The following is a 26,022-nucleotide window of genomic DNA, read 5'->3' as shown; positions in this document are numbered from 1 at the left end:
CTGCAGGGGGTATCTTCAACGTCTGTCTTGTGTTCCCTAATACACAGAGGGGTAAAGACGCAGGCTGGCAGGATCCCGCTCATACACCCTGGATGGTGCTTGAACCAGAAGTAGTTCTAACGGAACTGCTCTTTCTGGCGCTGCTGTGGACAGGGCCGCTGCCCTCCGTGCGGGGCACTTTCACGCCCCCTCCGTGCACCTCGCTCTCCGCAAGGACGAGACCTAGCACGCAGTCAGCTCACCCTGCCTTCGTGGTATTTAAAATACTGGCAGGTTTAATGTTTTAAAGGTTTCTTTTAAAAAGAAAGGGCAAGGGAAAATGTTGACAGATTCAACTCTATAAAACTGTAAAACTTCTATTGAATGAAAAAGAAACATTTCATCAGAATGAGAAAAGCTGGTTGTGCTAAATATGACCGAAGAGGTCCGGTGTCCACCACCGAAACAAGAAGTTCATTCAAATACAAGAACAACTTCGGAAGTCTCGTAGGTAAATGGACAAAGTGCATCTAGGAAAAGTGGTCAGCCAGTATACAAACCAAAGAAGTGCAAAACACACCTTATATCTAATAAATCAGAAAAACAATGTTAAAAAGCTAATATTGGATATGGATAAAATAGTAGGGACCAGGCCCACTCAACATTAGAGTGAAGGCGGCTGGAGTTACTGGACCAGTGTCTAGAACTGGCATTTCTGGTGAATCCTGTGACCTGGTAAATATGGGAGAAAGGGAACATTTGAGGGGAAAGGCGGGCAATACTGGGTTCGGTTTGGAATGTGCTGATTTGGGGTGTTTGCGAAGCACCCGCTGGGGCTGGCTAGCAGCTACTTGGCACCGAAGTCTGCAGGTCAGGGAAGGGGTCCAGGCAGAAGATACGGGCCTGAGGGGCGCATACCTATATGTGGTAGTTAGAACAGCAACATGTTGGCCAGGGAGAGCAGATGGAGTGAACAGCGCACTGGGCCAGCACAGAGCCAGAGAGAACCCAGCCGGAAGGAGCTGAACGCACAGGACTGGCGAAATCAGGAGAACCGGCAAGGGTGGTCTTGTAAGGACCAGCGAGCGGCACTAATGAAGACAAGGGACATCAGTCTGAAGCGCAGAAGAGAGGGTCAGGCACAGCGGTTTGCCAAGTGTCACTGGAGCTCCTCAAGGGAGAGGTGGGGCGGCCACAGATGACATTCCAGAAAAACCGGGTTCAGTGGGGGAAGGAAGAGAAGAGGGGACGGGTGCGAGGAGGGCTCAGGTTGCGGAGACGTGAGCACGGTTTACATTCTGGAGAAGGCAGGATCCAGAAGAAGGAAGGAGACAGTCACAGCAACTACGCTGGAGGAACTGAGGCGGTGGGATCTGGAAATGGGGTTGCCCTTGAACAGGAGGAAGACTTCCCCTCTGCACCCAGGGGGAAGGGGAGCTGGGGTGGGTTTAGAAGTGGTCTAGGTGAGCAATTGCTCCTGAGACCTCAGTGACTCAGTGGCAAGGGGTAGGGAGAGTGTGGGGACTGTCTGGAATTGCTTCTGAGAAGAAGAGGAAGAGGAGAGCAGCAGGCCAAGGACGTGAGGACGCTGAGCAGAAGGGACTCCTGCGCGCTGGTGGTGGCAGCAGTCCCGTGGCACCTGCAGCTCCGAGCTAAGGGTGGCACCATGGGATGGTCGGACTGGTCCAGGCGAGGATTCTGCTGGATGGTTCAGGCAGGAGGACAGGGACATAAAATGCTTGCAGATGCCAGGTGGACTTCATTACCTCTGATTTCTTCACTCCTCCTCTCCCTCCCCAAATCTGGGAAGGAAGCAAAGCCAGAAAGAGGCTCGGATGATTGGAAAAATCTATGGGGATCAGGGAATGGAATATCGGTGGGGTTGGCAAGGAGGTGCCATAGAGTGAGGGCAGTTGAGAGTATCATGCTAGAGAAGAAAGCATCAGCGGTGGAGAAGTTCTGCATGAGAGTGCTAAGGTGCGGTCACCGTGCACGAGGTCTGGACATGATGTGGTTGGGGGGTCAGGCGGATCTTTCATGAGGACAGTGAAGTCACTCAGGGTGCCAGCAGGACCTGTGAGGGAGAGGAAGGTGTGTAGCTGTGATAAGAGCCTTGATGGGAAGGGTCCACTCCAGCCCCAGCCGAGCAGAGGAAGGTGATGATTAGGAAGCAGAACTAAGGATCGAGGAGAATGTCAACCAGGCTGTCCAATATATGGCCTATGGGCATGAGAAAGCCGGCGGTCTCTACTCCGGAGGGAGGCAGATGAAGTAATATCCCGGGGGGTAGGTGTGCTCTCGAATCTCCTAAGCCAGATCGGAGACCACGTCAAGGGTCCTTAAGGATCCTGTCCCCCTCAAAGCACCAACCACAGTGCCCTGTACTGAGTAAGAAGTCAATTAATATTTGATGAACACACATATTTTCCAGTTTTGTTTCTAATGGCAGCAGATACAATAGCTCATGAATTTAGACTAATTAGGAAGTTTTAATTCATGGAATATAGTTAAAGGAACAAGGCTGTATTACGCCCAAATGCCCACAATAACATTTCCTAATCAGAGAATTGCCAAAAGGTTCTCGAAGTTCTATTTTAACAAAAAGAAAATAATTGTATTTAGCACGCTCTTAGTTTATATGAAAATGTGTACCACAAAAATGACTGACTATATCATCTTACCAGGTAAACATCTCCCTCCGTGCGGTATTATTTGTATAATTAATTTCCATAGCAACCCCTCTTTTCTTAGATTGTGAAATGCATGTGTCCAAATTCACACACACTAGAAAACAGTGGTTCCAAATCTCAAAGTCAATGTGGGTTATGCCAACATCAAAATGAGTTCCGGCAGCCATGCATGTCAATGGCCAAGTTCAGGAGAACCAAAGGGAAGGTTCTGGAACGTTTCCTCCCACTCCATGAGGGACTTCCAAGCAGATCCTTGTAAGCTAATCTTGGGCTCAAGTACTCTGTCACCCATGAAAAAGGCAATAATTTCTATATCTTTTTTCTCCTTTCAGTTAAAATGTATCCAGTTATAATAAAAAGAAGCCAGGGAAATCTGTGTCTTCGGGGTCTGTGTCTGAGACCTTTGAAGACACAGCATTAGGCTTCTCAGAAAATACCTAAACCAACAAATATTTCCACTGGGCGTATTATTGACAGTTGATTTCATGGATTACATTCCAACTTAAGAGAGACTTTTAACTTGATCTATCTACTGAAGATGGAATCATATTCTCTGTTACATGCGCAGATGGGGCCTTAGAACAAGGCCAAAAGATTGTCATTGCATTGATCCGAAAATGCTCAATGTGCGATGTGAATAGAGGTATCGAGTAAGCAGAATATGTTTTGCTGTCTGAATCTATAGCTAAAGGTCAAGCTATTCTCCTGGTAACAGTTCCATTAGGAGTAATGATGTGAAAAGAGGCATTGCATTAATGCACGGGGTTTCCTACTATGTTAATGGTGGGTCATTAAGAATCATAGAACAATTTGCATTCATCCTTAGAATGCAATAGGTACTAAAAAGAAATTTCCCTCTTTTTCTATTTTCCTATATTAAGGAGAAGCAAGGACTAATTTTAAACAAGTCCGAATAATCCGAGCAAGCGGATTAAAGCCAACAATTAGACTAAGAAAAAGAGTTAAAACATCTCCTGTGCCTAATATAATTTGAGGTCCCAAGGTACAAAGAGTATGTTAAGTCACTAGGGAAATGACAAATGTTCAATTTGATCTGTACATGAATAATGACTTTTCTCATATGCTTGTGTTCGTTTGAACCGTGCCCTTTAATTGTATATAAATAATGAATAAGCTGGTGGTGGCTGAGCAGATCCTTCCCTGGGAAACGCAGCATTTAACGTAATCATCAATGAATAGGCGGTGTGTGGCATGTCCGGATGCTCCATGCTGAGAACACCGCGGACTGGCCACCTTCCCCAAACAGCTATCTGTTCACACGGTGGGAGCTCTTAGAGGACCCTTCATTTGGATTTTTCTGGCTCTCTATGCTGGGAAAAGCAGAATATGGGGTGGATTTTTAAAGGAAGTCACTGGATCGCACAGACACTTGGAGAAGCAGGAGGAGACCCGCAGAGCTGCAGTTTCTCTGTGGCCCCTTCAGAAGAGGTGACAGCTGGCCAGCAGAGAGAGCCCGAGTTCTGATCTGATGACGCAGTTTTAAGTTATGGTCAAACAGACAAGTAGTAATCAAGGCTGACGTCAAGCCTCACCGAAGCCCGGTCGTCCCGGGCCCCGCCCATCTCCCAGAGCCTGAGAGGGCCAGGGACCAGTGGGAAAAAGAGCTCTCTCTGTGGTTGGGTCTTGGGGCTGTGCCAAGGAGAGGGAACCCTGGTGCCAAGCTGCAGGGGGAGCCAATGAGGTTTCCCTGAAGGCTGCCGCGTTCCCCCTCCTCACATGTGAGCCCAAAGACCACCAGCACCCTCCCACGGCCCCCTCTTCCCTGTACTCTTTTAAAATATTATGTGCAGCTTCCCATGCGCTAAGCACGTTATAATCTATCTCATTTAATGGTCGCCGTAACCTGTTGGTGCAGGTGTTGTGATCCTGCCTTAGAGACAGAATCAAAGTACACGCGGTTAAGTAACTGGTCCTGGACCGCATGGCTAATAGGGATTATTTTCCACATAAATTATTTAATTTTTAATTTAAAGTTATATATGAGCACATAGATTTTATAAAAGAATAATGACTGAATTCTAAATAGAAGCAAATCAATAGCTAAGTTAATGCTGTGAACGCTGGTCTTACTTTCATCTGCACAAAACAGAAGCACAGGGGACAAGAAGGGAGAGGACCAGGCAGGTGTGTGAGATCACCTCCCCTCTAGATCAAAGGGATCGGTCAGCCTGAGGCCAGGAAGGGAGAAGGAGACTGGGCCTTGCGGAGGACGGGCCTCTAGGTGTTTTCAACTCTGAGACTGAGGACGCTGGTGCACATTTTATTTGGCTCTAAGAGAGAATATATTTTCTTTGATGATGATATGGTGTTTCAGTTCCAAAATTCCTGGGGACAGCTGAAATCCACAAGTCATAGGCTTGACACCCATTCCAGTAATTTATTAAAGTCACAAGAAATGTGGAAGTTGGGGTACTGGGAGAGAAAAGGAAAGAGCTAGAAGAAGGGCTGGCGGATGGTGCGGGCTGTTCTGATGCCGCAGATCTCGGGGCAAATGCTACTGGACCAGGCAGGTCCCTCGGCTGTGCAGCTTCAAACTCGGGTTTTGTCAGACCACCCAGGTTCACACCTGAGAAACCAGCTCACAATAACTAAACCTACGAGGGACTGATCAATAAGCTATGATGCAATTAATTAATGTGTAAGGGGGGGGATTATCATTCTAGTATCTGAAACATTTGATGTCATAACCCAGTACCCTCACTTCTTGGAATCAAGATGCTGGAATGAAAAACTCAACAGGAAGTCTGACTTGAAGCAAAGGCAGCTGGATGGTGTGGGGCTGGCCAAGCTCAAGGCTGCCTCTGGGAAACCTCCCCTTCCCCTATCCCAACCCAGCCCCCGCAGCCAAAGCAGGCAGGAATGTTTTGTACCTGTGCCCTCAGCTTGGCCACAGCACGGATGGGCGCTTGACCGAAGGGAAGCCAAGCCACAGACTGACTGCACGAAGGATGAGCTTCTCAGCAGAGCAAGCGATGAGAGGATGAGGGCTTGAGCAGTAGTAGGCTAAGCTGAGACCTTGCGGCGTGAGTGGCCACACCTTGCAAACCAGAACTGTGTGTGTGTGGGGAGGAACCCAGTGGAGGAAGCCAGCTGGTAAGTAGGAGGAGGAAGCAGATGTACACAGAGAAGAAGGGAGCCAGAGAGACCGACAGGTGTCACTTGGGAGGAAGGGAGGCAGCGTGCAGTCAGGCCAAGAGCGTTTCTATTTTGCAGCCTCGCAAAACAGCTTCTTCCTAAGGGAGTGTTAGAGACACTGTGTTTTGAGACCAAAAGAGCCTTCTTGAAGAGAACATTTTATACACACTGGAGTAAAGCCTGGTTCTTCTTCTTCTTCTTCTTCTTCTTCTTCTTTTTTTTTCAAGTAAGCTCCATGCCCAGTGTGGAGCCCAGTGCAGAGCTTGATCTCAACACCCCGTCCTTCTTCTTCTTCTTCTTCTTCTTCTTCTTCTTCTTCTTCTTCTTTTTTTTTCAAGTAAGCTCCATGCCCAGTGTGGAGCCCAGTGCAGAGCTTGATCTCAAGACCCTGAGGTCAAGACCTGAGCTGAAATCAAGAGTTGGATGTCCAACCGACTGAGTCATCCCGGCACCTCAAATAAAGCCTGATTCTTAATCCACCGTCGATTACACATGAATGACCACCAAACCCTTCTATTACAGTTACGAATTAGGCAACCAAGTAAATTAATCAAAATATATGCCTACACTTAAAATAAAGAAAACAGAGAATACCAAAGGCAAAGAGATCTTAAAAGCAACCAGATGGAGAAGATACGTTATCTACAAAAGAACAACAGACTGACGGCGGACCCACAATAGGAACCAAATCTCGAAGACAGTGGGATGTTTTCAAATTGTTCTGCAAAAACAACCCTCAGTCTAGAACACAGAACCCCAATGGACCCCCCATCATTCAACAGTGAGGGTGAAATAAATGATCAGAACAGAGACTGAAATAACACGCCAGTTATTACTACAGGTCATAGCTGAGGAAGAAGAGCACTGAGAGCAGAGGGAAGGAGGCGGAGGGAGGGCGCGAGCTGTGAGATACTAGGAACTCCTGCAATGCCAAACTAATGAAAACTGTAGCAATGACTCAGAGGTGGACAAAAGACTAAGTGTAAACAGGTAAAGTACGAGCTCGGTAGAAGACTGAGGGGGAATTACAATTCATGTTAAAAAAAAAAAAAAAAAGGATGGTGTTAAAATTATTGATTGCCCAGAGAGAAAAACAAATTAAATCCTTCCCTCACATTTTAGGCAAAAGTTAATTCCAAGGGGATGAAAGATCTGAATATAAAAGATAAAACTTTAAAACTTTGTTGGGGAAAAAAAATCAGGAATACAATTATATATCATCATGGAGGAGAGAAGTCGGGCACCAAAAAACCCCAGAAACATTAAGTAGTCTATCTGGCTGTTAAATCTTAACTTTGGTGTGATAAAAGAGATCATATACAAAGTTTCACAGGTGAGAAAATACGAGAAAACATTTATAACAGATGAAACTGACAGAAGAATTCATGGGAGTCAACACAACAGCCTATTGGAGAGATAGGAAAAGGATGGAAATTCACAGAGAGAAAATAAGCAAATAGCGGTAAATGTGAAATGACGGTCAATCTTTTTAATAATCAGGGAACCCACTACTGAGGTGCTGCTTGAGACCAATCAGAAGGGGCAAAAATTAAAGTCGGTTAACACCACATGTTGGCAAGAACGAGGAAAAATAGGATTTCTTATTCGTTGCTGGTTCATATGGAAGTGATGTGTCGCCTAAGAGAGCCATTTGGCAAAATGCTTAATGCAGCTGAAGATGCTCGTATCCTCAGTTCCGCTCCCTGGTGCGTCCCCCAGAGAAACTCCTACATGAACCGCAGGAAACACAAAGGTGACTGTCACCATCAGTAACCGTGCGCAAGAACCACCTAACTGCCCCTTAACAGAAGACTGCAGAAAGAAATCGCTGTGTATTATAGGGTGGTTAGCGGTTAAAGTGAATAAATGAGATTTATAATGTATTGATATGGATAAATCTCAAAAAAAAGGTCACAAACTTGCAAAAGTACAGTATGAGGCTGTGCGTGTGGATTCATAAATTCACGAGACAGTACGGGTGATTTATGGACACACAAGCAATAATGTAGAAAAACAGAAGGGAGAAAGATTCGCACCAGCTTCAGGTTACTCTGGAGTGGGAGGGACAAAGAAAGGAGATGGTAGGAGCAGAGGGAGAGGGAGGGTCTTAAGCAGGCTCCATGCCCAAAGCAGAGCCCCAAGGCAGGGCTCGATCTCATGACCCTGAGATCAGGACCTGAGCCGGAATCAAGAACTGGACGCTTAACTGAATGAGCCCCCCAGGTGCCCCGAACACTTTGATTCTTAAAAAATAAAATAAAAGAGCATGGGTATGAAGTAAATATAACACTTGTTTAAAACCTCAGTGGTAAGGTGGAGAGAAAATGAATCTTGGAAGATGTCTTCAATGCATTCAAGATGAAGAGGAATACTATTTTCACTTCTGGCCTAACGACCACTGCTAACGGGGACAAACACCATTCTTCCATCAGCCTATGAGCCAATCGGAGAGTTTCTCCTAGGACGATGCTGGGACGTCAATTCTGACCAGATCTCCAGTCTGCTGCTCTCTCTCGGGGTTGGGGGGGAGCCCGGAGAAGACTCAGGACTTTGCCTGCCCGGAGCAGCAGGGGGAAGGTATCAGTCCATCACCCGCCCCCCTCCCTGGCTCTCAGCTGACCTTCTCAGGCAAGGCCCTTCTGAGCTCGTTAACCGGTGGTTTTCAAAATAACAGCACGTAGTGATCCCTGAGACTGCACTTGGCAAGGGCAGAGATCGTGGCTCCCTCGCGCACGGTGGCTGGCCCGTGTCAGGCAGCAGCTCGTGAAAGAATAAAACCGGAGAAATGGTTTTCTCTAATCTGTGACTTCACTTGAGAGAACCAGAGAATTTCTTCCGTAAATAGCCAACAGGTCTTGAGATCACACTGAGCCCTCAAGTTCATTTGGGATTTCATTTAACTGTAAGATTTAGCACAGTTCATCGACTATCGCACCTAAAAATGAAATCTTTAAAGTTAACAAGTTAAGAAAATACAGTAATACAAACAATAGTGCATTCACTGATGAAAGGAGAATATCCTCCCAAATTATCTACACAGGAGACTGCAGGGCAGTCAGCTGGTGAAGCGGAGGGAAGGGTGACCACAACGACCATTGAATTCTTTGTCCCCTAGTGCGGATCCCTGTGCGGGACTGTAATTTTCAGGGGGTTGTTGTAACAAAAAAGGCCTTAGGTATCCATAACACTGATTCCCAGTCATATTTATTTAATTCTCTAGGATTACTGCTGAGAATCTGGACTAAAATTACTGAACCATAGAATTTCTGAACTGGCAGAGACTTTAAAAATTAGCCAACCTACACCTTTTTTTCTACCCCCCAAGAGAAGGCAGTGTTTCAAGACCTTAATGCCAGGGTCAGGAGTGAGTCTACACCCACAATGCTCCTTTCAGGATCCCCAAGCTGGTGGGACTTTGAGGTCTGAGCAATCTTGTTTAATCACAGCGATCCTCAAAGATTTGAGGCCAGAGCAGTCTGGGGGAAAAGAACAATATCCCTTGTCTTCCTTTCGCTACAATGGCATCTCTGTTTAAAAGAAAGTGCCTTTAGTGGTTTCTCGAATTAAACAAAGTTAATTTTAAATTTACTTCGATTCAAGAGAGCCCTCAGCAGAGCTCATTTATAATACAACTTAGTGGGAGATATGATTAACACTTTCCTCTGGCTCGCTGCTACAACACATGTTTGTTTAACATGTTTCGTATATTTCAAGGGAGTAAATTATATCTGTGAAATATTAAGGTCTGGATAATAACCAGTTTTGATGTCATGGCGTTTTACTATTTACTCCCTTTTCTGGGCAAAGAAAAATGTTTCAAAAATCACAGATTTATAGAAATTCTACTTGGGAGGCATCTTGGAAATAGTATAACTCACTTATTTTCTAGATCAGAGCTGAGAGAACCATCGGTTCAAGAAGTCAGGCAAGGGGCATAGGACATTCTCTTTACCCGGGCTCTAGGGGTGTTGCTGTGGTTGTCTGCTCTGCATATAAATGATGAGGAAAAGTACTGAGTTTTTCTCTCTGTTTTTAAAGGTAGGGTTTCTGGGGCTCTGGGGTGGCTCAGTCGGTTAAGCATCTGCATTTGGCTCAGGTCATGATCTGGGGTCCTGGGATCAAGTTCTGCATCAGGCTCCCTGCTCAGCGGGGAGCCTTCTTCTCCCTCTCCTTCGGCCTGCCACCCCCCCCCCCGCCCCACTCATGCTCTCTCGCTCGCTCTCTCTCAAATAAATAAATAAAATCTTTAAAAAAATAAGAAATAAAGCTAAGGTTTTACACAATATGAACTTTTGAAGTCGTTCCATGAGGTGCTGAGTTCACGGCCTGGCCAGTAAATCCGGAAGCTGTACTCACAGTACCAGAGTAAGTTAGGGAACATTCCGGAAGTCCAGGTACCGTGCTGTCCCTCACAACCACCTACACTCAGAGATGGCTCAGGTCAGAAGAACAAGAGCGATGAGCTGGGAGTGCAGTGCTGGTGACAGGGCCTCACCTATGAGGATTAGGTCATCGGATCAGGTCATCGGATCGGTGTGCTTGCCACCATCCTGGCCGCTACAGGCCTATGGGTGCTGTGTGGTGGTGACGTCAGGGTCAGGACAGGGCGATACCTCAGAGCTAAGCTTTTGTTTCTTGTCCTTTTTTCAATGGTGACAACCCCCCTCTAGTTGAGATCGGCTATAGGAGGACTGTGGGCTCACATTTTGAGGCTGACAATATACGAGTTCTCTTCTCTTTGATACCGTCTTGGAGGCACCACGTTGCCATGATGATGAGTGCTAAAAAAACACACGGACGGATAAGCATACTGAGGTTTCAAGAAGTCTTGCAATGGCAAAAACAGGAACTGGCACATTGAGCCTGCTGATGGGTTCCATTATGGGGTTTATTTAAATCCCAGTCCCACAGTACATTATCATATGTAACATCCGAAGAGGATTGCTCTCCGGAATGAATGAAAGCATGACACGTTACTCCTTCCACGCTGCGGACTGAGGAGGCTGCTGTGGGACACTCGACAAGTCACAGCTTTCAGAGCCTCCACCGGACAAAGCGGGTTTGCTATTCGGGGTCACCGTGACGCTTCTGACTGACGAGGTTCCTACCGGCCTCCAGTGCTGTGCACCACTCAACTTCTCTGTTGGCATTGTTTCTTCTCATCTTCAGATTTATATTCTGCCTTCTGGAATTTCAGCTGCCCTCCTCTGAGGTGTCTTGGAGAGTTGTGTAGTTATCCCCTTATTCGTGCCCTGTATGCATCCAACGTAGCAGAGCTGTGTTGGCATTATTAAGAAGCCACCTTTTTCCATGAAGACACATTGACCGCCTCATTCCTTCCACCCCTCTTTCCTTTCTTCCTGTATTTATTCAGCATTGATTATGTGAGTGGCACTGTGTCACACCCCGAGGAACACGCAAAGCCAATCTAGAACATGGTCTCCGCCCTACAGGGGCTTGTGGTCTTGCGGAGGCAACAAGACGTCCAACTGTAAATAGAATGACCACATATCCTGATTTGTCCAGGATGGCTCAAAATGGCTGCTTTCCCGGTGAGATGATCAAGGGCACCAGCTTCACCCTCCAAAGCGTCACGGTTTGGGACATACATGGTACTGTCATCTTCCACATAAACCATGAGTAACAAGCAAGGAGTTAAGATTTATTGGTAAACTACACAAAGGTAGCGTGTGTTACAGGAACACAGAGAAAGGAGAGATCCAGGCAGGCTGGGACACTGGGGAAAGTCTCATAGTAGAGGCCACGAGATGTGGCCAGACCACGAAGAGCTGGATTTGTTTAGAGAGAAGAGCGACGCAGCCCCGGAACACAGCCTAACTCAGAGTCGTGATGAGAACGTGACGCCCGAGGAACAGTGTCGACGCTGGGCTGGCCCGCCTGGTAGGAAGGAGCACTGGGACACGTAGTTGCGAGGAGAGAGAAATCCAATAATGGTGAGTGTGGGAGAGGCCAGAGTTTGGACTTGATTTAACGGCCGAAGACGGGTTACATGGGAAAATGGCAGGAAATTTTCGTTTACAAGTAAGCGTTACTTGGCCACATGCTACCACCGCAGGAACTCAAGGGGGAAATGCAGGGCAGGGAAGATATTCACAGAGATTTTTCCAGACCATCAAGGACAGGGTGATGTATGGCTGGATTAGGATGTTGTCAGAGAAGCTAGAGACCAGTGATGAGGGAGTGAGGACGAAAGGAACCGACAGGGCTGGGTTAGTAGGCGGGATTAGGGGCAAAGGCAAAAAGGCCCTGAGGCGAATTCTGAGCGTTCAAACAGAAGAAGCAGAACGTGGGTGCCTCTGCCTACAAGGTCATTGCGAGCGGCGCTATGTCAGCCCCGCGCCACCGTGCAGGAGGTGTGCTGTGCGGTAGGCAGGACACACCTGACTCTTTCAAAAGAGGCCCGGCCAGGCCCCAAGCCCTGCAGTGAAGCTGGCATGTTCTGCATGTCTTAGTTGCCACTGTCGGCTATCTCGTTTGCTCCTGGCTTCTGTGCACGTTTCTAATTAAGATTGGCCCCCACTTACTGGCACATGGCTAAGCTGATGGTCTGGGTGATGACGAAGACGTGTGGGAGGGATGTAGTTAAAATAACGAATCCTAGATTTGCTCTGTGATCAAAGGCACACGGTTGATGAGGGGAGGTTAAGGTGCTGAGGAATACCAGGAGCTGGCCATGGAGAGCTGTCAAAGTCTCACCAAGAGCCGGATGCAAGAAAGAAGAACCTGGAAACACAGTCAGGGTAACAAGAGACTCGAGTGTCGGGAGCAGCCCGTGGGAAGACCAGACTAGTCCAAGAGGCAGCCTCTCTCTCTTCTAAGGGTGCTCTTAACAGGATAGACGCAGCCATGCTTGCTTTTAGACAAAGATGTCTTAAGGGCGGCCAAAATCGATGACAGCTTTCAGTTCATTTTAAATGAAAGTCTATGGATTTTCAAGGCGTTTTCTTAATGGAAGCTGACACACACCCTTAGTTATTTTGTGTGGTACTACAGGGACTAGAAGTATTCCGTGATCATTTGCATACGCACCTTTAGGGCAGAAATTTAAGCGAGTCTCAATTCCTGTGTTTCTCAGATTTTTGAGGCATAGCTTGTATGAGAGAGTCAATGACTGTTCACGGAATGGAATGGAAACTCCCATCAGATTACTGGCACCCGTGATAGGCCAGGAGAAAAGCTACAAGGAACGTAATTTGACCAACTGTGGACTTCTTCTACAAGTCTGCTCCCCTACAGTGGGAAAGAAAACAGATGTGGCGCTATGGCCTTACGATGCTGGCGAGCACCTTGGATCAGCCACGCTATTGAGGGATCTGCCCAAAAAGGTGACGGGCTACGCAGAAAACACCGCTTTCTATTTCCGGGGCCATGGCTGGCCCGCACGGTGTCACCGTGCAAACTAGGAAGGTGCCCCTTCCTCAGGACATTTTACTTGCGTCCACCAGAAAACTGTCATAATAAAGGGACAAATCGGCAATGTCAACAACGGAAAGGGTGCCCATAACATTGTGTAATGCATAGTCACGCCGGAGTGGCCCTTTTCAGACTGCAGAAAGTTCTCTCTTTTGACAGGAGGCTGCTTTTGTCAACCCCAGCAGCGGTGTTAAAATGCAGGTTTTGTAAGAATCCAGTGACTGGGAGTTAGAGTTGAATCCTCACGGGTTAGCCCACACCTGGCTCCTGTCCACTCTGTGAGAGGCTGAAGAAAGAGCCATGAGACGCTGCAACCTTCTCAACAAATGTCTCCCCCTTTCCACTTGCTCCTTGTGTAGCAAGCAGCTAGATCTGGAATTCTGAGGAAGGCGAGATTCTTTTTTTGAGCTTATGGAAGTGTGGTGACAAAGCAGGGACAGACTTCTGACTTGCTGTGACCCCAACCCTCCAAATTGTGATTCATCAGGCCTGAGATGAGGCCTGTGGAAGCTCAGGAGGCAGCTTCGAGAAGTGCAGCTCTGGCTGAAAACCCCTGGGGTGCACTTCCCTGGCATCTACATTCACAGAGTTAAACACTTTAAGGAAAACAGGTTGGTGAGGACTCAAGGCCCATCAACTCAGAATAGACTTTAAACAGTTCTGGGGGCAAAAGGCTTCCACCCAATGTTTTATTTAATTTCGGCCTCATTACACTTATCCTGTAGTTAACCTTTCCCATCCGTTCTGCATTTGATACACTTCTCATCCTTCACGGTCTAGTTCGGAGACACCTATCCCACGAGGCCTTCTCTTCCGGGCTGTACCCCCTCTGTGCCTTCTCCCTCCGTTCAGTAGTGGGTGCTGTCACATTTATTTTATTCTGTCCTGGAGTATGTTCTGTGCTATGGCTCACTGTTCACGTGTCTGCTGCACGTTAAGGTCCGAGGCCATGCCTTATCCTCTGTAAGTTCCCGGGGCCCCGCGGGTGGGCACTGACGCCGGCGCTGTTAACAGAACTGTCATGTCTGCTGTCACGCAAATGTCATTCTGCGTTGGTGAGGTCAACGCTACTGCGAAGGTTCTGGTGTTCTCGTGACTTATTGGTGCTGGAGAAGCAGCAAGGACCACGGCTTTGGTGTCACACGTGGTGAAGAAGTTGCCTACACAAGTGCTCCAAACTTGCGATCGAGGAGACTGGCTGCGAGCTTGCCAAGAACGGAGGCCACGCTTTCTTCAAGCCTTTAATGAGAAGGCCACGTGGAAAACTATACAGCATTTGTTTAGTGATCCAGATGTGAGAGTCGTGCTAACGTCTGGAAAGGCCTTTCTGCCAGCTTGGTAAACCAGGCAGTTATTCAGGGAAGTCCTGGGGAGGCGCTGCAGGCATGTCTGAAACCGGGACCCTTGCGTAACACAACAGATACGAATAATTTCCAGCCACCGCGGTTCAGAGGATGAGAGCCTTTGCACACACTATCTTCTCATTTGTTCCAGGAGAGAAGTAGGGCAGCCTTCAGAAGAAAGGCTGCTCTTAAGGGACAGAGGAAGGAGACAGAGTTTCACAGGAAGGCTGTCATATGTCAGAACCGGCCGTCAGCCTCAGGTGCCCGATGGCACGGCTTCCCAAGGCTGGTGTGAGACCACCCACGTGAGAGCACCTGCTGCTGCTTGTCCAAGTCAGATTTCAGGGACTACCCTACACCTACTGAATCAGTCCCTGAGGGTGGGACCCAGAAGTCTGAATGTTGAACCAATACCTCAGGGAATCCTCGCTACGGAAGGGGTTGGACCTACAGGGCTCTACCCATAGAATGGCCAAGATTCAATATCACTTGTCACTGCGCCTCCATAAAAATTGGGAAAATACGAACCACCACCACCACAGCTACGTAAGCGTTCCTGAGCCGAGAGACAGCTATGTATGTGATATAATTAGAGAGTTGTTACATATTATTTTGCTGTTATATATTATGCAGCTTATCCTGTTTTAAGCTGATCTGTTATGTAAAAATATGAACAGATAAATTAACAAATGATTATGCATCTTCCAAAAGGATTCTGAATTAAAGCATTCATCAGTTGGTTTCAATTGCCAAATAGTTCCGCTAGAATTTAATTTACAGACAACTCTGAGAAATTACTTACATGCAGTGTGACTTCCAAGCTCTATGTATGGGAAGCGTCTCAGAAGTGTCTCTTTTCCTTAGGGGGGGGATCACGCTTCTCTTCTCCTCCCCAGCACGATGGGACCGATTCTCACTGACTTCAAGGGAGGACCTGCCCTTCAGCTGCTAAGCAAACTGAGCCACAGCTACTCTCCACCCAGAAGTTCACTTTGAATATGCTTTGCCTACACAGTAACCGACTGGTCATTTTAAATAACTAGTACGGCCACCTTCCTAGTGGAATTTATAAGGGATCCAAAAATGCTAAATTTTCAGATAGACATTTAAAGTTGGGACACCTCTCCTCTTTCCTTTCAGATATTCCTCAGAGAAGGAAAGGACTGTGCTAGACAGTGGCTTTGGAGCCAGACAGGCCTGGGGCCACATCCTGGCTCTACCACCTACCAATTTCTCAGAGTCTCAGTTTCCTCTCCTGTAAATGAAGATAAATTCACCGACCCTGCGAGGGTGTTCAAACCTAATCTGATGGCCCACCCTCGATCTTACAGAGAGGTCTCAGGATACACAGAAGTTACCAGCAAGAAATAAATAATAAATCGGAGGTAAATCCCACCCAACCACATCAGATGACATCTCTGTGAGGTCAAATCGAAAGCAGAATGATGTGCAATAAAAATGGAAAAATCAAAGTATTTTGAAAGGACACCTATGGACCCTGCAAGTCCCCAGAGTTGCTGGGATAAAATGCGAGGTTTTGGTGGTCAGCTCGGCAGAGTCTCTGAGAGGGCGATGCTGACTGTGGTCGGGCTTTCTAGTCTTGCTAGAGGCATAGTTACGTTTCTGGAGGGCCACCAGCCAAGCAGAGCTCCCTCGCAGGGAGACTGGACCCCCACGGCTACCGCGCCAGACCATTGGCGCTGACCGCCCGTGGGGGGAGCCGCAGTCTGGGCTTACGTGTGTGTTGGTGTGTCGCATGTAGTAAACTGAGAGCAGTCGGTCGGGTCTTTCACTTGACAGGCATACAGAACTTCCTTTGAATGCAAGAAGATTCGAGATTCTAGTATAGTTTATAGTAGTAATAAAACTTTCTCAACTAATTACCATGAAGCTGAATTAAAAACCAGAACCCAGGTTCTAAAAATTGCTTTAGAGCAACTCTATTTTCTGAAGAGTGCTGGAGAGCCGAGGATTACATCACTATTTAGATAAGTCTCACTAAGGCAAACTGTACGGTCTCCTGCCATAGGATATCAAGAATTAGCTGGTCTAATTCTCCATTCTATGCTCTGGCCATGAAATCAATTCTCAATTCAATCCAAGATACTGAACTATCCTCAGCACTAAAATCTAAGGCTCCACTTAATAAGATTATAAGTTGCTTCTTTACAGGGTTAAACTCAAAGGGCTCAGGTGACTGCTTCTAATTAAAGATCCTTTCATCCTCAATACTTTGTGTCATATTTATAAATGAATTTTTAATGAATTACCAGTAAGTGTTAACCACCATAAAACAGATGAAAATACGTGAAAAGTGTGAGCCCTACAAAGAGACTTACATTTTAGTTTCAAGATACTGTCATGGGAAATATCAATTATCACTACAAAGAGCCTTGTTAATAATCCCACAATAAACTCGTCTTCTCCAATCCACGTTTTCTTATTTATAAGCATTTTACAGATTTTTGTTCTTCTCCCCCCACTCTTGTTTTACCCAACCTAATCACTTCATTTGAAACAAAATTCAGCCCCTACCGTTACTTTTAGTTTTAATACATTTCTAGGTTGTAGAACTTTTGAAATTAATACGGTATTGGTGTATTACCCTTTAAAGGATAGAGGAAGAAAGACAGTATTTAATATTTATAAAATCTTGTCAAAGTACGTGGCAGAGACCAGCAGTGACAGGAGTGGTTCTGGTTCTATTATGTACAAAGAAACCATTTTATCACTTTCCCAGATGACTCCGATTCAGAAGACTTGGGTTAGGGGAGTAAACTTCCCTTTTTATCTCTACCAATAAATAGCAAGAAAACCCGGGGAGAGTTATAAGACCTTCAATCACTAGCTGCTTTCAAAGACCCACTTTATACTGTAACATGTGGGTTAATGAACTTTTAGCTCGTGGAAGTATGGTTATGTATGTAAAAGTATTAGGTAATTAAGAGAGTTGTAGCCCAATTTATACTGAATTTTGGTTTCTTTTTCTTTTTCTTTCACTGGCATTTTATTAACTGGTAGAAATTCACAACATTTTGACATCAGTCATTTCAAATTGGTTGGGAGAAGACATAAGGATGGGTATTTAGTATAAGAACCATTATGTCTATAAACGAAGGCCAAAGTCAAGATAAAAAATAAAAACCCACGTCTGTTCACTCACCCAACATGTATTGATGGAAACCCTACTATATGTAAAGCGCTTAGTGAGCACAGAAGGTAATAAAAAATATTTAAGACAGAGCTTGTCCTCAGGGTGCTTATGAAAAATTAGCAGAATAAATCAGGTAAAAATTCTGGCTGACCATTAGAAACAGAACGTCCTTGTAGGAAAGACAAATCTTTAGCACAAACTTTGAATTAAGATTTCAGGGGGAAAGAAAAGAGGAATGTATATAGTAACTTCAGAAGAGCATGACTATGGAGGCCTTTCAGCTTTCTATACACTTCTATGGTTTGGAATTTTTACACGCATGTACTGTTTTTGTAAGTAGGGGAAAAATCTAGATCAAGATATACATGTTTATGAGTCAATACTGCAAGGAAACAAGTGAATATATGATATTTGTTGACTTAAATTGGTGGCTTATGTTTGGATTTCTCTCCATTTTAAAGTGTTTTTGCTGTTTTAATAGAATTTTAATGCCAGATTTAATTCAACAATAAAAGAAGTATATGGAAAATTTAATTTCTTCGATTTGAATCATCTGCTTTATTTCGTATTAGGAGCAGAAGCCTTGTTACCATTTTTATTTCTAGCTAAAGAGGAGGGTTATGAAGAAAATGATGGTATATTCTCTAGTTCTCTGTGTAATATACTTTTTCAAACTATCGTGTGATGACCAGTCTCAACTGAAAATGGTAGAATGAACCCCTGTCACTCTACTTGTAATGACATATTTCATCACCATCTATTATTAGGGTAACTTCACTACTGTCATTAAAATGGAACACGGTCGCTTCTAGTTCCCTAATTTCCAAATACTTTCATACTGTTAATACACTGTCCTGAAAAAAGAAAATTAAAACAATTCCTGGCGACATTTCAATGTGTTTAAAAGCTTCAGCATGAAAAGCGTCATCAACCTTGACCCTCATGTTTCTAGAAAGCTCCAGCCACATTAAATCGAAATGGGACCCTTCCTGACTTTAGCTGGTCTCAGTTACATCACTGACCATTTTTCAAATTCAGTAATCTTGTTTTTAGTGTCACTTCAGGCTGAATCATTCTTTTCAGAAATGACATAGATTGTAGTATCTCTGTAGCTTTTCCTATTTAATACAACTCAGCTGTCACTTTAAGTGAAAAAATTCTGCTGCAGAATGAGAAATTTTCTGTTAGTGAAGGCTTATGTCCTTCTGGCCACGAACAAAGGCTGTTTGGTACTTGCTAACTCCATTTAAAAGTCACATTATTTTGTAAAGTTAATTGTGGGTTTCCAAGTATCCTTTAAGCGCTATCAGGTTCATTTACTCTTTTTGTAAGATAACGGGGAGCAGCAGTGGGGAGGGAAGGCTCTCAGCAGCCAGTCCCAGACGGCAACCCTAGCAAGGCAGGGACTAAGGCAGTGAAGAACGTCCTTATCAGCAATTCGAGTGTAAATTAAGGCCTGATCTCAAATTCCATTTTCATGGTAGTTGTGTTTATATTTGAGAATTCATTTACATTCTTTTTTGAAAATAACATTTAAGGGCTTCTATTACCTGGAATCACGTTTATCAGAGTTCTACATAAGGACAATTTAAAGTGAAGAAATAGGTTTAGGATGTGGAACTGGATATAAATGAACAGCTACTCAGACGTGCACCTGCACGGCTATCGGAACGCAGCAGAGCTCGGGTGTGTGTTCACGGTGCCAAGTGGGAGGGACAGACTCACGGTTTTCTCTGCACGTAACTCGCATGACTCCGCACACAGAACCACAGGGAGCAGAGCAGGCCAGGAATGGGTGGAGATGCGCAGAGTTTGGCTTCACAGTGGGCTCACTGACATCTATAATGTCTTTAGAAGTCATGACCTAGGTAAAGCAACTTTCGAACTTTGGAGAGAACCGTTTTCCTTTATTTTCCAAAGAGCACCATAGCCTTATTCTTACTTACAACTAAAAAACTTAAGTCAAAATCGTATTTTGATGAAGTTCTTAGCAATTACTAAGAGGAAAGGTACTTTCTTCTTAAGAGACAATTAAGGAAAGGGGCTCCTGGCTGGCTCAGCCATTAAGTGTCTGCCTTCAGCTCGGGTCATGATCCCAGGGTCCTGGGATCGAGCCCCGCGTTGGGCTCCCTGCTCGGCAGGAAGCGTGCTTCTCCCTCTGACACTCCCCTTGCTTGTGTTCCCTGTCTCTCTGTCAAATAAATAAATAAAATTTTTTTTAAAAAAGGGAGAGACAATTAAGGAAAAACTTTTTGGTTCAGCAGCAGAACACACTGGCTCTGAAATCATGATTTTAACAAGCCAACGTCACCTTGAAATACCAAGTCCAGTGGTATTTGGGGTGCTGAGTTACAGAGTTCTTACCCCAAAGCCACACCAGTGGGTCAACTGCCAAGGGCAAACTAAACGAGCCTCTCGTTAGGTGACTACAGTTTCAGCTGCATCTTTATGAAATCAAGGCAAAGCTCAACAAAGAACCCATAAAATGAAATGACGCAGACCAACCTTTTATTGCACCCACAATATTTTGGTCTAGTCCTTTCCGGTTGTCATTGAGTCCTCTTTTCCGCTTCCCATTGGGTAAGGAGTTAGCCAAAGTCTTGTCATCAAAAAATGCACACACCAGCTTTCTAAACAGAAGGCTTCCTGAGCGAGTGTAGTTCGACAATATAGAGTCCAGCTGCGACTTAGGCATGAACACATCAAAGCCTTCAGCAAGTTGCACTTCTGGCTACCAAAAGAACATAAATATTTCATTAAAAGCAACATTTGAAGCATTTGACTTCAGGCATCCGCGCAACAAAAAACCATCACTAGCTACTGCGCTGTCCATATCCTACAAACGACGCGGTTTCGGCTTTGTGTGTCAGCATTTGCAATTTATAAAACCAGTGATGGGTTCTTACTCACAAAATAAGATGCTCTAATTCCAGCATTAAGTCTCTTCGAAAGCAGCGGACAGGAGCATGACGAAAATGCATTCTTGTCCTCAGAACCAGTCAAGGGAAGGCAGATCGTCACAAACTCGTATAACCGTAGAGCTACAGGGGGCTTGAGATTTCTAGGTGAAATACCCTCATTTTTTTTTTTTAAATGAAGGAACTAGGGTCCAATGAGATCATAACAAAATGACTTCAAAATAATCTGAATGTACTCAGTGCATTACATGTGACAGATTACTTTCTCCTACATGAAGTAATTTCATTTGCCTATAAGCACATGAATATGGGGCTACCCAGAGGTCTATACTCTTTTTACTCTGCCAGTGGTTTTCAGCTGTGGGGCTGTATTTTTTTTTTCCAGTGAAAACTTATGGAAACTAATCCATAAAATAAATAGAAATGATGAGCACGTGCCCCAGGCAGTTTAATTCTGCCTCTTACCCCTACTTCTGGGAGGAGACTCTGAAGCCTTGTCCCAGAGCACCATTCGAAAACCAAGGCACTGGTCAGCCTACTTCCCCGTCACGGATTATCTGCCTGGGATGCCGGAGCAGAAGACCTGGAAGGTACCTCTCAACTTGGACTCTGCATAGGATATGAGCTCAGACGGTAAAAATATACTGTCTATCAGCACTCCGTGGATGCTTACAGCTTGTCTTTTCCTCTGGCAACTCAGGGAACACTTGATTTTCAAAGCCTTTGCTAACACCTTCCTTCCCGTGGAGGTGGCCACGCACTCTGTCACTGTTGTTTATGTGACATACTCATATGGCTGCATCTTTTACTGTATAGTTATTTATTAGATTGTGGCCCTTCCCGATGCCCGAAACTCAGACTTTGTATCTTTCAGGCCTGGCACATAGTAGGTACTCAATAAATTCGTGAATAGATAAAAGTTCATTAGTCATAATCTAAGCTATTTAGTCATTTACTGTTGATTATAACATGGTAACTCTAATAACTTTAATAGGAAGAAATGCAGTTGGTAAACTTTCGTTAGGAAAAAAGAAGGAAATCTCACTTAAGTAAGATGTATTACAACCTCTGATTCTTGGATACTCATACTTATCACTTTGCAAACCTGATATTACTTTGTATTTTTAAAAACCATATTAGAAACAAGAGGATCTGGGATTAGTTTTTCTCCTGGAGGACAGGAATTATTACTTTTATTTGTCCTAGTGCTTCTCACAATGCCTAGCACGCTAGTCAGAGTATCGAGACCGTAAGTGATTCAGATGATGCGGGAAGCTTGGGCCCTGCCCTTGCCAAATGTTATTCTCGACTGGATCACCCACAAACTCATCTCATTCCCTTGCTTCACTTTGCCTTTCAACTTTTGGTCCCTGGATGCTCGGTAAATATCACTGTATGAAGAGTGCTGTCAGATTGGTTGCTGAGTTTTGGGTCCTCCTGCTGGTAAACGGTGTACTGGGGCGTTGCTGGGAGCCGGAGGCTGTGCCCCCCGACTCCTGCAACAGAAGCTGTCACAGACCGGGTGCTCAACGTGTATTTGTTGAATGAGTCCATGTGGAAATATTAGATGGAGAGATTTTTACCATCATCATCTAAGATGAATTTTTATTCATAATCAGAATTTTGCTGTGCATATCAATGGCTGCATTTAGACCTTATTTTAAATGAATTGATCTCCGATTTTTGCTAAGTGCGCTATATCGTTTAAAAGCATTAAAAAAAGGAATCCCAATTTACTTTACAGAAGCAGCTGCTTGTAGCTATGTGAGGGGCTAAGGTGGTATAGAAGCTTTGAAATTTTCAGGAGTCAAAAGGGGAAGACACCAACTGCTCTTGTTCCTATATCCCTGCTTAATTCGGATACCATCAACCAGATGCTTAGACTCAGCCCCCGACCTGAGACTCCCAGAACTGGCCCAGGACTCACCCTGGAGGACTTGACCCTTGTTTGAGGAACACGGACCTGATCTAGCCATCAGGCAAAGTGAGCCACTCCTTTCTTCACATACTCAGTCTTTTCTATGGACTACGTTTCCAGCACTTTCTGCACTGCATTTATTTGGTTGGGAGTTTCTGTTTCTCATGAGAATATGAGCTCTTTTGTACTTGGAGAGCCAAACGCCCCATCACTGCCCAATAGGTATCATCAGAATAAACAAAACACTATGTAAGAATTCGTTCAAAATTCATTCATTCAAAAATAATATTGATTTAGAGACCTTTTGGTGCAATGTAAAGGAAGTGTGTTTGAGAGTCTGCCATGCCGTGGCTCAGCGCACCTGTCTCCCTGGGGCAGCACTTGTGCTCACTCAAGGAGCGGACTGCTTGGAGAACACGGAACTGATGGAGTCAATACATATGTATCGTGTGTGTACCTCCACGTGCAAGGAGCTTCAGAGATATACGTAAATATCTATTATACGAAGTTCAAAGTGATAAATGCTACACGAGAGGTTCAGGGCACTAGGCAGCATTTGGCTGGTGAGGGATGAGGGGTGAGCGGGGTCCGGGAGAGGACAGGATAGCATTTTATGAGGGCCAATGGCAGGATTTAGGAGACAAGAGACGCGGTTGCTGTTTGTGGCGTTGGCGGCGACTCCTCAAACTAAGCATCTGAAGGCTTCTGTAGAGCCAGGAGACTCCTTATGGGATCGTGTAGTATCTTGGTTCCTGAGACGGTGTCCTAATGCGGAAGCTGTCAGGGCTTCCTGGTCCACTTCCTACTGATGGACGAAGGCTGTTATTTTGAAGTACTCTCACCAGGTCAAGGAATGTGAACTCCCCGGTTCTGAGCCTCTTACAAAGAAGTCAGTTTTAGGACCCGAGGCAGTGGCAGCAGCAGCAAGAGCAAAGGTGACTCCTATTTGCCGCCTTCCTGCTCTCCAGGCCCTTGCTCTTATGCAGATTTCTTAGCTCCTTGGGAAAGGAGAGCTGATGCTACGTCTAATCTCAAATTTTCACTATAAAACCTTCTGATTTTCTCCATTTTATAAATAAAATCACCGTGCATTACTACTATGTAACGAGCTATAACTCCGTACGTATTATTTAAAAACGGGTTAAAACTCCCAATTGTATCGTCGAACCTCCTCTTTTTGTTTACTAGTGCTAGTTTGAGGGAGCTCTCTCTGCTTACTGTGGATGGCTGTGATAGAAACCACACAATTCCAAATGAATCTCATTTTACAAACGAGACTTCCTCTGACAGCATCACTCTCGGCTATTCAAGCACAGACAGATTGCTAATACACTAACTGACAGATTCTATTGTTTACTGAGGTAGTTCGATCTTTAAAGGATGACATCCAAAGTGTGGGGCGGAATTTATGACACTTAGAGTCCTCATCTTAAGAGTTAAGAGTCTGAATTCGTGTCATAAATTTGGATTTTCATGGATGTCTTGCCCATTTTCGGAACTGCAGCTACTTAGCACCAGAGCATAACAAATGTTGCATTTTCCTTATCCAGTGACATCATGTCTTATACTGACAGGGGAAGTTCCGAAGGCAAAAACTACGTGTAGTCATAACGACCCTTAAAAATGTTCTTGGACCCAGGCCTGTGGGCATTAACTATCCTCTTTCTCCTTCATTTCAGTTGAGGCCTTCCTTTGCTTGGTAGAAGCTGGGGTCAAGGTCTAGTATGGGTGGGGGAATCCCCTAACCAGGTAAATTAAAAGATTTCCCCTTCAGGCCCTATGAGCGAGCGTTATCATGTGATTCCCCTATATAATCTAAAGAAAAATATGTAAAACAATTTTAAAGAGATCCTATCAATTAATCACAGAGGGAACAATTCTGATAGAGGCTACTTTCCAGAAGGTATTAGATATGCCAAATTATAGTATAGCATGTAAATAGCTAAAAGTGGTCCCTGGTTAAAGAGTAAAAAACAACTGCATGAATATTCGTACTGGACATTAACCTCAGATTTTCAATTGCAAATTAATCAGTTACACACATAGTTGGTATACTCCACTGGCTAGCTAGTTAAGTTTCAGACTGGCTCAAGAAAAAAACCAAAAAACCATGGATGAAAAGGCAGGATTCTGTGGAATGAGACTAACTGATTTGGGGGCTGAAAACACATAACAGGATTTGTAAGATTGTTTAAAGACCATGAATTTAGTCTTTCTGCTCCTAATACTTTCATATACAATGATCCTTTATTCTCATTTAGTATTTGTTTTGCAGTATGTTAGATGTATTTCTAGGAAAATGAGCTTTAGTTTATGAATAAGAAAATTTAAAAAAACCCACAAAACCGCCTCACAACGGATTTTATTTTGCTCACAAATTTGATCTGCTTCTGTTTGGGAAAAACTGAAATCATTTCCTATAGCTCAGGTCTGCTCCAGGTAGATTTAGCAGGAACCACTATTACTATTTATTCAATGCAATGCCATAAGCATGGCCAGGGAGCTGGGTACCCATGAGGAAACACCGATCGCAAGGCAGGCCTGGCGTAGCAGGTGTTGCTGGGAGCTGAGACTCTCAGAGTCGATGGGCCACGGTCTCCACCTTGGAGGTACTACATCAAGACTCGATCGTAAGGTGGATGCACTGTAGTAAGTAAAAAACACTCAGGCAAAAGTTCTATCACAGTCTATATACTAGCATCTATTTAAGGTTGAATTGGATAAAAATGACAAGCAGTCATTAAAGGGCCAAGCCTATTTATAGATTTTGTATTTGACAAAATTTTGGTAGAACAAACATTTAACTATAGAAAATACAATACAACTTGGCCCCTTGAAATTTCACCATGCACTTGCATAATTAGACACTCCAAAGTCATCTAGAGAGGTTTTTAGCTTTTTCCTTCCTCAGGAGGTAAATTAATGACTCTAAGCACTATGGCTTGAATTATGCTAAAGATATACGAGCCCAAATGTTGAAGATATAAGATTTTAGCCACTGCCATCTGGCTTCTTCCATCCTAACTCAGTGCAGCTGCCCCTCGGAGAGCCTGTCCTTGACCCTCCCGGCAGAGGACCAGTGCTGCTCTTCCAGGCTCCCCTGCCATATTCTGACTGCTGCGACTAGACCTTGTGTCCTATTACACCGTTACTATGGCTTGTGTGTTTTGCTCCTGTGCTCCTCGCAGGGCAAGGACTACTTCATTCATTTAGGTACGCCCCGGAAAATGGTGATGTTGTTCACATGTATTCGCTACTCACCGTATTCCAGGCCCTAGGCTAACCCACCTGAAGTGGATTTTTCTAACTTGGTCCTCACCCTGAGAAGTGACTATTTTATTATCCCCAGTTTGCAGATGCAAAAACTAAGGCTTGGAGAGGCCAGGTAACTTGTTTACGATTATCCAGCTCATTAGAGATGAAGCCAATC

The 26,022-nt window shown here is 44.8% G+C and overlaps 1 protein-coding gene across 9 annotated transcripts in view; it reads right to left on the bottom strand.

Annotated features, from left to right (window-relative positions):
- The window catches only part of BEND7 (BEN domain containing 7), a 90,932-nt gene that overhangs the window by 26,795 nt on the left and 38,115 nt on the right, over positions 1 to 26,022 (bottom strand). For all 9 annotated transcript variants that reach the window (XM_040645391.1, XM_040645392.1, XM_040645397.1 and 6 more), the window contains one exon: positions 20,262 to 20,487. In XM_040645391.1, coding sequence (XP_040501325.1) covers positions 20,262 to 20,487 — 226 coding nt within the window. The remainder of the gene's footprint in view (positions 1 to 20,261; positions 20,488 to 26,022) is intronic.

This window comes from Ursus maritimus, unplaced genomic scaffold (genome assembly GCF_017311325.1).
Source record: "Ursus maritimus isolate PB19 unplaced genomic scaffold, ASM1731132v1 scaffold_31, whole genome shotgun sequence".
NCBI lineage: Eukaryota > Metazoa > Chordata > Mammalia > Carnivora > Ursidae > Ursus > Ursus maritimus.
The sequence above is the reverse complement of the archived record's forward strand: the minus strand, read 5'-3'. Positions and strand labels throughout refer to the sequence as shown.